Genomic DNA, 10618 nt, shown 5'->3' with positions numbered 1-10618 from the left:
TTACTGTATTTGACAGGTGGTGGAGGAGGTTGCCTGGCAGCACATGCAGGTGGGGTTGACTGATTTGGGCGGGATCAGATCCAGGTCCTCGTCGTCTGGGATCTCGTCTAGGCGGTAACCATCTTTCAGCAACTGGATGTTCAGATCCTGATTGATTTGCTGGAGGAGGGAGGACAGACAGAGAAGGCTGATGGGTTGGAGTAGCGTTTCGCAACCCCAGGGCTGCGTACCAGGACCGGGCTACAGAGCATTTGCTACTGGGCCACGAGGAAAAGATATGATTCTGCAAACAAATCTGAACGTTATATATGCAATTTAACTCCCTGTTACTCCCTCAACAACTGATTTCAAAGTAAAGTAGGTCATCAGTATGTAAGGTAATCAGTCCACCATTAGCTACTTAATCTGCCTTCTCGTACCAGACCCGAACCCGACGGGTCAAGACATGTTGTTGCATAAAGCTTTGGGCTTTGTTAGGTTTCAGGTTTGCTTATTTTCAAACGGATTTCTCTGTGCTGATCATCTGCTTCCATGTCTGTCACGTTTTGCAATGTAGATACACAATGCCCAGTGGGAATAGCTAAAGATACAGCGTGTAGCTAATGCGTTGAATTAGCCTGGTGAGCTAGCAGTCAATAATGGATGAAACGTAGCAATAAAACTTCCATGTGTCACTTGTGCCAACAAACGCATCTTTCCTCTGATTTATCAGATTTAGACAACGTACAATTTACAAATCTCCAGATTTTTGAGCTCGTGATTTAGACTGGGTAAAATGTACAGTGGTAACCATGGCAAACTGAGTTAAGGCACATTCACAGATGGCTGTAAGGCTCATTACTTGGAGCTTTGTCATGAACGTGATGACTACTGTCCTGGTGTGATTTGTCTTTAAAAAACAATGCCTTTGTTTGCATGCAAAACAGAAGCAATGTCTTCATCAAAATCCCAGCATAACTGTCTAGTCTACTGTAGATAAACTGTATTCTGGACTGGACTGCAGAAACAACAACCACATTCACCACTTTTTTAAGCTACAGTACAATCATACTGTTGCCATGGTGTATTTACTTGCTCACAACTTGCTCTTGTTAGCTAGCACTAAGAAAGAAGAGACAATGGCTAAACTGAGTTACAACATGTACTGTATATTAGCTCATTATTTCTGGCAACATGGTGGTATATATCCACAATAAATCCACGTGCCTGGACTTGTCAGAAGCGGAAAATGGATGTAGAGGGTGGGAACGAGGATTTCTCTGGGGACTGAATATGATGATGTGTCTGTGATTTGCACTCATATTGGCAGCAGCGTTGAAAACAGGATTTTCAGGAGCAGACACCCAGAGATGACATTTCATTTGCTTCCCGCTTTGTGTCTCATACACATTTGTGTGCAGGTGTGTCTGCAATGCAATGATGCACTTGTAGCGAGTGCACACGCCTACAGAATTAACATGGATGAGCAGGATGGATATAAATGGGTTTGCCTCTAGACTAGCTTATAAAGACCTGACTCTTGGCCTCAATTGTGGAAAATGGAGGGAAGAAGACGAGGGAGTGAGAGAATAAAATGTCATGTATCTCACCTCAGCAGAGGAGTATCCCGACGATGAGTATCTAGACATGTCGAAATCATCATCACTGAAACAAACAAAAAAAACACAAGTTAGCTTATTATTCGTGTGTTTATGGTGTTTATGTGGCAAGAAGTGTGTTCATGTGTGTGTTCGTGTTCACCTGTCTGTGTCTAGGGCCACCAAAGGCTTCTCATCTGGGCTCTGGTCTAAAGAGGAATAGCCTTTATTGGGCACTACCAACCTGAGGGGAGGGAACAGAGAGGAGAATCAGAGGGTGTAACAGAATATGACAGGGAGGGGGGAGGAAGAGGAGGAGGAGGAGGGAAAACTGGATCCACAAACAGGAAGAGGTGATTAAGAACATGACTGGCAGAGATGTTGAAAGAAAAAGAAGGCGGGCCTGGAGGCAACATCACAGCTGAACTACAGTAACATCAGAAGCATGAAAGAGGTCTAATTTCTAACTCAGACATCTTACAAACTCAAAATCAATAAAACTATTCTCTTGCCAGCCCCACTGTCAGATCATGGACATGAGAATAAAATCCATCTTGTCAAAAACGGGTTTCTGATCTTACACGTGAAATCCGCATACAGTACACTATGAGGTAAATCGAATGGGATTAGTGGACAGTTTTTATCGCGTCAAACTGTGTGTGAAACAAATGCGAGAGACTTAATTTTAAGTTGTATTTTTCAGGGGGCTTTCTTAAAACTACATTATTATATATACTGCACCAGAATAAGAACTTACATTGACTTTATCACTAAAACAAAAGACATTTTAATTAGACCATTAGAGATGGAAGTCTCTGTGTCGTTTTTCTCCACTAAGCCGCTCACTTCTTACCGCGTTCTGGCCATGACGTTGTTCTTCTTGGGCTGCTGGTTGACTGGACTTCCTACAGTGTTGCCGTTCTTCAATGAGCCCTTCCTAGCTAGCTCTCTCTGTTTTTCTGCACAAGAAACACACACACACACACACACACACAAAAAAGTGATGGATTAAGGTTGAACTAATGTTAGTGTCATCTACTTGTAAGACTCACGAGACACCTTGAATTAAATGTTGCAATTTTCTTATATAAGATTCATATATAAACCAGGGAACTTTTGGAATCTGCTGATGTGAAGCCTGGCATTGCTGACAGAAGAGACATCATTTCCCAACTTTCTGTTGTATGTCATTTTCACAATGGATTGTAACAACACAGGTTGTCAAATTTACTTAAAAAAGGTTGCCCAGATTTGACAAGATGAAATCAGTATAATTTACGCTCATCAGGAAGTGTGATGATCACGCAAAGTTTAATTCTACTTGAAGTATAAACTATTAGAAATATAGTCTTTGCAGCACAGTATGTGACATCAGGGCAGCTAATTTTCTGTTCACTGGAGAGGATTTCTTCAGTGGTCAGCTGACCAGGAAGTGATGATCAGTGCGGTTGGAGGAGGTTGTTTAATTTATGCAATACAATATAATACCAAATCCTAAAAGCATGAGACAATACATTCAGAAACAACAGACTCCTCATGTGACATCAAATGCTGTCGCCTCCCTTTTCTCCCTTGTTTGATTCTTGTCACTGATTAGATAACAAATGACTAAACAAATGCTGCTAGTGTAGTCTGAGCCAGCGATGAACTAAAATATAATACATTGGTGACACTAGAAAATGTTGTATCTAATTTGTGCCACAGGTTGATGGCATTACGTTTTGAATCTAGGAAAGAGTTTTAAAAGGCCATCAAATGTAGATTAAAGCCTTTTCCATCTCAAAGTCACAAAGGCAAAGTGAGTTTGACAAGCAGGCATAATTAAAGAATATGCTCAGATTGTATTCTATAGACAGGATTCTTATGACAGTGTTTACATGTCATAAAATGACTCTGAACCACCAGTGAGATTAAACAGAATATAATGAAGCACAACTGCAGCCTAATATGTAAATGAAATGAACTCCTACAGTGGCTGACACTTGCTGCTCATGTGGATGCTGGAGTTATAATTTAAAACTGACCTTTTTCATACAATTCTGCCAGTGAATAGTGACATCGTTTTAAATGTTCTTGGTTATTAAAGGCTTTGGTTAAGAAAGTGTTACAGTCGGAGTAAAAGAAAATAAAGAGGCGCTGCTGCTTCGCCACTGGACTCTGTCCAAGGTACTGAAATGAGCCTTCAAGCACTGTGGCTTTTCATAAACACAAGAGACTCAGATTCCCAAACATAAATCAGGTTAGGGTGGCAAATATTCTATACATCCAAAAGCCAACTAATAAAAGGGATTAAAACTTAAACAATTAGTCTATATCGATTAGTTGATTAAAAATAATCAACAACAACAAAATCAATTCATTGTTTAAGTTACTTTTCAAGCAAAAAGGAGAAACCTCTGCTAGTTCCAGTTCCAGCTCCAGAGGATTTATTGCTTTCCCCCCTGTTTTATATGGGCATAAATTTGAAACTTTAAGGGGCAGGGGACTGCTGTTCAGAAAAAAATGCATTTTTCACCATTTTGTGACATAGACCAAATGATTTGTGGATCTAAAAGAAGTAACTGACAGATTCATTGATAATCTTTAGTTAATCTTTAGTTGCATCCCTAAAATGGATGGCTGATGATGATTTAGCAGCATAACATGGATGATTAAACCACAACATATCACTACATTCTTGGTTTGCCTTGTGATATCATTGTTCAGATGCCATCACCCTATAGGAAACAAAATGCCCCAGCACAGCTGCTGCACAGTCTGTATACAGAGTCCTATGATACCTCTCTCTTGTCTACAAATACTGTAGCTCTTACTCACCTATTTTCATCTGCAGGGGTGAGGGCTTGTAGTTGATAGTGACAGGTTCCCCCTCTCTGGGGTCTGAGTCTGCCTCTGAGGCCGTGGAAGAGGCCGGGTCCTGGAGACAAATAGGGAGATGGCGTGGACAGAAAGATGAGCAGAAATGTGCATTACTGAGGCCTCAATGAATAATTAATGTCTTTTTGTAATGCATAATAGAGCCTACTATGCCCAGACAATGTGAATAAAACAATTCATAAATAGATAAAACATGTGAGGAAGAGTCCCTCTCTATCTAATGAGCGCCAATATTTAGACCTACATACACATACTACTCAAGAACTGGGAACGTAAACCTTTAAAGGCAAACTAGGTTTTGTCATAGTTACCTCCAAATGATAAGGTACAGATTGAAATCGTGAGTTAAAAGAGCTATTAGGTCTACACTCTGTCATTTAAACACATTTTAAGTGAATGCAAAATATTGAACTTAAAGTGACCCTTGATTTGTTCAGGTTGCTCTGGGGCCCTTTCGGAGGACTCCTGGAAGTCCCTGGATCCCAGTTTGGAAAACATTCCTAAAAATTCACATCTTATATCCACAGGGCAAAGGTAAGGAGGAAAAAAAGACCTCAATCAGTGGCCACACGAGGAACGGGGATGAATGCAGGTGTGGGGACGCCCGGGAGACAGCAGGTCAGACTGCTTTGGGTCTGGTCTGGCTCTCTAGCGGCCCCGGCCGTGGGCAGCAGAGGCCGCCCTGCAAGGCTGCAGTAACCCAGGGCCCCGCTACAGGCCACGGAGCGCACCGCCAACAATCATTTACAATTATTATTTTTGACTCAAAAGATTTATCCAAAGGTTTAACGCCGCATACAAACACACACTTGCGACTTAACACCGCTCGCCAATCACGTCAAGGCGACGCAAGCGGCGTCGAGGCCGGAGCAACTTGCTGCATGGATGCTGAGGATGTAGCAGCAGTGTTGGGATGGGATGCTTGTTTTCGCCAGACATGACGGATGCTGCTGCTCACTACGCAGCAGACCGGACGCTGCTTGCGTTACACAACCAAAACGCCAGTCTATGAGCTAATCAATTACCATACAGACACGTTACGCTGTCGTTTTAACATTTTACTGTGGTGGTGGTGGGAAAACTTGCTGAAAATGCTCTATTGGTAGCCTACATCAGCCAATATTACGCATGGCAGGTGATGGATCTGCCGGGATCCCAAAGCATAACATTATGAACGCCAGGCCTCATACACCAAACATCCTGGCATAATAATGACATTTTGATTTAGGAAACAAGACCGAAACACTCCAACACAGATGACAAATGTGACTTACCAGCGGCTGCATCTCAGCCTGCATCTCCGCCTCCTGCACGGCACTCGGCACTTGAAATCTATCTATTTCTTCCATCATTTTGGCAGCGCGCCTCTTTCCTCCCTTCTCCTGGAAACTAACTGTTGCTATAACTGGTCGCTTCGACGAGTTATCGCCGAGGTTGTGAGCGATCTCAGATTTGTAACAATCGCTGTAGTTCTCCGGCGGCGAGCTTCATCCCAGCAGGCAGTATGTCGACGGTGGTGTGACCAGTTGGGTGACTGTGACTCCACCACCCACTTCCGGGTAGGGTATCCCAAGCTAGGGTCCGGGGACCCAGAAGGGGCCTTTTGAATAGGAGGAAGGTGGTCCCCAACAAAGTGAGCAATAGATGAATGTCGTTGTAATTTAATTTGAAGATATGACGCGAGGGGGCCACTATAATATCAATATGACTATTTATGTTAGGCAATTTTTGTTTCTCTTATTTGTTTTTTTCTTTCTCTTATGACACTCTGGAGTAACAGATGAGTCTCAAATCACATTTTAGTGAAAAAATGAAGTCAGAGGATTAGCCATCTCCATTGTAACATCCTTTCTGTTCTGGCACTCTTGGCCTGAAATGCAATGTTTACTGTTTTAACTCCAGTTGAAACCTTGCAGACCAGTGAATACTCAAGACATTCCCTTTTTACAAAAAATACTAGAAAGACCAGAGGCAGACCACTTAAAAGCCCATCATTCGGAAAGTCAATCAACAGTTTTAATTAAAATGGAATAAATTACTCAATCAAACAAACAGCTTGGAACCAATTAATTATTTTGCCAGAAATGAGTTGATCAGGGACAAAACACATGTCTAACAAATACGGTATATGTTACAGTATATTATTGAGGTTGAATATCTTTTGATTCCTACTGAACAATTAGGATCACTTTGTTCAATCAAGCATGATAGCTTTCTGCCACAGCATCCTGTTTGCTATGAACAGTGGTGAAAAGTAACTAAGTATATTTATACAAGGACATTTTGTACAATTAAATACAATTTCTAGGTACCTATACTTTACTTGACTATATCTTACAATTCTACTTCACTACATTTCAGAGGGAAACTAAAACCACATGGCCAGCTAATAAAATATGAGGTATTATTATAAATTAAACTACCCAACAAGCAACTCAACTAGCTACAACCTTTAAATGCTTTATTTTACTTTTGTAGAGAGTCTCAGTCTTCTTCCATCACTGGCTATGAACAAGATACAAGACTCTTGCTGGGATATGTAAGTGGGTTTAAAAACAATAAACAAATACAACAAACTCAGAGGTACAGTATGAATGTTTATATCCACATTTTGTGACCTTGCAATTGATACCTTTGAAGGACCAATTTTGGCACAAAATCTTTAAAAATGGAAGGGAATCGGCACAATAACAGAAACACCTCACAACATAATACAATCCAAAATAGAGTAGCAGAGGTGGAATGTAACTAAGAAGCTAACTAAGTACAATTTTCAGATATGGTTCTTTACTTGAGTGCATCCATTTTACGCTACTTCGTACTTCACAACATTTCAGAAGGAAATACTTTTTACTCCGCTACATTTATTTAAGCTATTGTGCAGATTTAGATTTTATGTAAAAAAGCTTATAATAATACAAAGCATTAAAACTATATGTAAAGTACATTGAAAAAAAATAGGATTTATTGCAGATATATTGCATTATTCTGTCCATTCCATTACCCTCTATATTATAGTTGTATAGCTGTAAATTAATTACAAAACCAATTAAACCTTCCATTTCAAATCATAGTTATGTACAATGTGCCCCTAACTATTATTGGATGACCATACATTTTGGCAAGAAGAATGAACAGCTGCTCTCATCATACAGCTTTAAACAAACACTGAATTAAAAAGAAAATCAGATGACCGTCATGGAGCACATTAATTATACATTCTCGAGAAAACAACATAACCTCTGGCTAATGATGGCCTGCCAGAAGAATATCCGCGACGTTGTGACTCATTCAAAGTCACTGACACGTCTGACTGCACATTGTCCTTACCTGGAAACACCAGCAGAGAGCAGCAATAGCATGCTCTGCTGCACAATAACAGCAGCAGTCACCACAAACACCTGGTGGTTACAACTCGAGGCAGCACACATTAAAGGTTGAGCCAGCAGGTGGCAGTCTAATTCTACAGGAGAGGAGGGACACAGGATAGATGGAGGATGAATGACAATGAGATGTGAGCAGGGTCAAGCAGGTCATTGTGTTTTAGTCTGCTAAATGCAAACAGAGGTCCATATTTCTGGTCATGCATATTCATTGGATCTGACTATGGCAGCATATCTGGAGGTCCCTGTTTAATAGTTTGGGAAATGTGAGACACTGGTCTTTCGTGAGGCACCAGAATTTTGTGAAAAAAAAAAAGAAAATATTAAGTTCAGTTTCTCTCCTGCATCTTAGACCCACTCACTGTGTTTCATTGTTCTTTTTCCGTGCCATGCATACTGATGCTTTTCCTATCACCATCATTATTTCAGCTTGTTTCATGCTATAATTAGACCTCTGTTGACAGAATAAACATTCATACTGACTAAACTATATGGAATTATAATGATTTAGATATCAGAGCTGCACTGTTGTAAAAATTGATTTAATGACTGTGTGTCTGTGTGCGTGTAATTGTGATGAGGGTTTGTGACTCCATAGGGGTCCTGTTCTGAAGAGTGTGATTAGAATTTTGTCATTCATTAGACATCATAAAAAATAAAAAATAAATAAATAAATAAATTCCCGGTATAATTGTAAAGATACAATCTTTATGAGGACACAGGGATAAGTTTGTTGTTTTTCATACAAATGTGGGGTGGTTTCCTACTTGATTGATATTTTTACTGTGCATGTGTCAGTGTATCGGACAGTACAGACTGCTCGGAAATTCCTGCACTAACACAGATCTCAAGTAGTTGTGTGCATGGGAGATTGGAATAGCATAAAGGATATTTTAGTTAAGGTGTTACAGAAGGTGGTGATTTAAAACGAGTGAATAGACTGGGAAAACCCTCAATGATCAAGCGCACAGAGTAATAGACTCTGTGTAGAAGCTTCTTGATCGGGTCCTCACTCGGGCACTGTGCCACTCACCCTCTCTGAATAACATGTGTAATAGTGTTTAAAAATGTCGCAGAAAGCTGTGGGTAAGTGGCAGGATTGTAAATCCGGCTCTTTGGGGTCGGTGTTAGTTGAAACAATAGTGAGATGGCAGAAGAAAGTTCCATAATATGAAACAAAGAAGGGATTAGAAAGGTTTGAAGATTGGACGGGGGAAGTGCAGGACAAAGGGATATTTGGAGGTTGTGAAAGCGTTCCACCAAAATTGAACGATTTTGATGTGTTCATGAAGCAAGCTACAGGAAGTCTAGAGCAGAGCACAGTAACGGTACAAGAGGTAGGAAGAATACAGAAAGGGAAAGCAGGACAAGTAGTAAAAAAGGTAGAAAGGTTTTTGGCAGATTGCCAATGTTTTTTGGGAGAAGTTAAATTCTCCATCCAAATCACCGTCCTCTGTGCAATCCATATATCAAATGCCAGTTAAGACCTTGACTCCTCCAGAGACACAGCAACCTGAACAGAAAGATAAGACGGCGCTTGACCAAACTCCCACAGCTCCCCCTCCTCCCTACGCCGAAGCACGAGCTATGAGGGAGGCCCTCCAACATCAGAGGCCACTGACACAGTCTGACACAACACATGCAGCCCAGAGCTCACCTCCTATGATGGGCCCTTTAGTGGTCATAAGGAATGGCCTGCTGCAAACAGCTCCGTTAACGTTAAAATAGCACTATCTACAGCATGCAACCTACATACTCCCAACTACTGTGAACCGTTTCATCTGGATGTTAATGAAAAGAACGGCTTTGTCAACCGTTCTTTTTCAAAAGGGGGGGAGTAGGAGTACAACAGACAGAAAAGTGTTGATGTACTACAGCTCAAAATTGGACAATGTAGAAATAGGACATCCTACGTGTGTAAAACATGTAGCAGCTATAGGCAAAGCGATACAAAAGACCTCCCACATTACAATGAGCAACCAAACCATTGTACATACTACTCATGGAGTAAAAGCATTTCTTGACTCCAATGCATTTACACTATCAGCACATAGGATCCAAGGTCTACAACAACTTCTTAACGTATGTGCTGTGGTAGAAGAAACACACACTGGCCTAGAGACAAGACAAGCGCACATAATACCTCAATCTGCATCAGCACAAATGGCAGAATTGGTGGCTATTACTGAAGCATGTAAACTAGTAAAAGACAAAATTGCGACTATCTATACTGACTCAGCCTATGCAGTGCAAGTGCAAGCATGTGTCACTGGAGAAGGAAAGGTTTTGTGACCTCATCTGGCACCCCTGTTAAACATTTGAACCAATTACTCGACCTTTACTATGCATTATTAGAGCCACAACAAGTAGCCATAGTCAAGTGCAGAGGACATCAAAAAAAAGTCATAAAATGGCTAACAAGGGAAATTATTCCCAGATTCGGAGTACCAGAAGTAATAAGATCTGACAACGGCACTCATTTCTCCAATGAGGAGTTAGGATAAGTTCGGTGCAGTTTACCATCCAGCATCTCAGGGACTAGTAGAAAGGGCAAATCGTACTATCAAAGAAGGATTGGCTAAAGTCTGCGCAGACACAAAACTAACCTGGATCGAAGCCCTCCCTATAGTGCTATTTAACCTGAGATCCACTCCAAATGCAACAATGAATGTCAGCCCACATGAGATTTTGACAGGAAGGAAAATGTCCTGTCCATTTACTACTGCACCAACAGACATTATTATTATTACAGTATGAAGATCTGAGTGAGTATATTAAACA

General features: G+C 40.9%; 1 protein-coding gene across 4 annotated transcripts; it reads right to left on the bottom strand.

Moving 5' to 3' along the window:
* fam219ab (family with sequence similarity 219 member Ab) lies at positions 1 to 5806 on the bottom strand. 4 transcript variants are annotated; one of them, XM_070904759.1, is made up of 6 exons: positions 5729 to 5806; positions 4395 to 4494; positions 2431 to 2536; positions 1741 to 1821; positions 1590 to 1644; positions 1 to 159 (listed from the first exon to the last, which is right to left on the bottom strand). In XM_070904759.1, exons 1-6 carry the CDS (start codon positions 5804 to 5806, stop codon positions 1 to 3), a joined length of 579 nt encoding a protein of 192 aa, XP_070760860.1. The 4 variants fall into 4 exon arrangements, with proteins under 4 accessions (XP_070760860.1, XP_070760861.1, XP_070760862.1 ...); XM_070904760.1 differs by having other exon boundaries at positions 2431 to 2528; positions 4438 to 4494; XM_070904761.1 differs by having other exon boundaries at positions 5780 to 5806.
* Between the last annotated feature and the right edge of the window lie 4812 nt (positions 5807 to 10618).

The sequence above is a fragment of the Enoplosus armatus genome, chromosome 4 (genome assembly GCF_043641665.1).
Source record: "Enoplosus armatus isolate fEnoArm2 chromosome 4, fEnoArm2.hap1, whole genome shotgun sequence".
Classification (NCBI taxonomy): domain Eukaryota; kingdom Metazoa; phylum Chordata; class Actinopteri; order Centrarchiformes; family Enoplosidae; genus Enoplosus; species Enoplosus armatus.
Note: the sequence above shows the minus strand (reverse complement) of the source record. Positions and strands in the feature narration are given on the sequence as shown.

Coding starts and splice junctions, on each gene's coding strand:
- fam219ab (XM_070904759.1), bottom strand. CDS start 5,806: ATGATGGAAGAAATAGATAGATTTCAAGTGCCGAGTGCCGTGCAGGAG. Junction 1,822..2,430: donor AACGTCATGGCCAGAACGCG/GTAAGAAGTGAG, acceptor CCCTCCCCTCAG/GTTGGTAGTGCCCAATAAAG. Junction 1,645..1,740: donor GTGGCCCTAGACACAGACAG/GTGAACACGAAC, acceptor TGTTTGTTTCAG/TGATGATGATTTCGACATGT.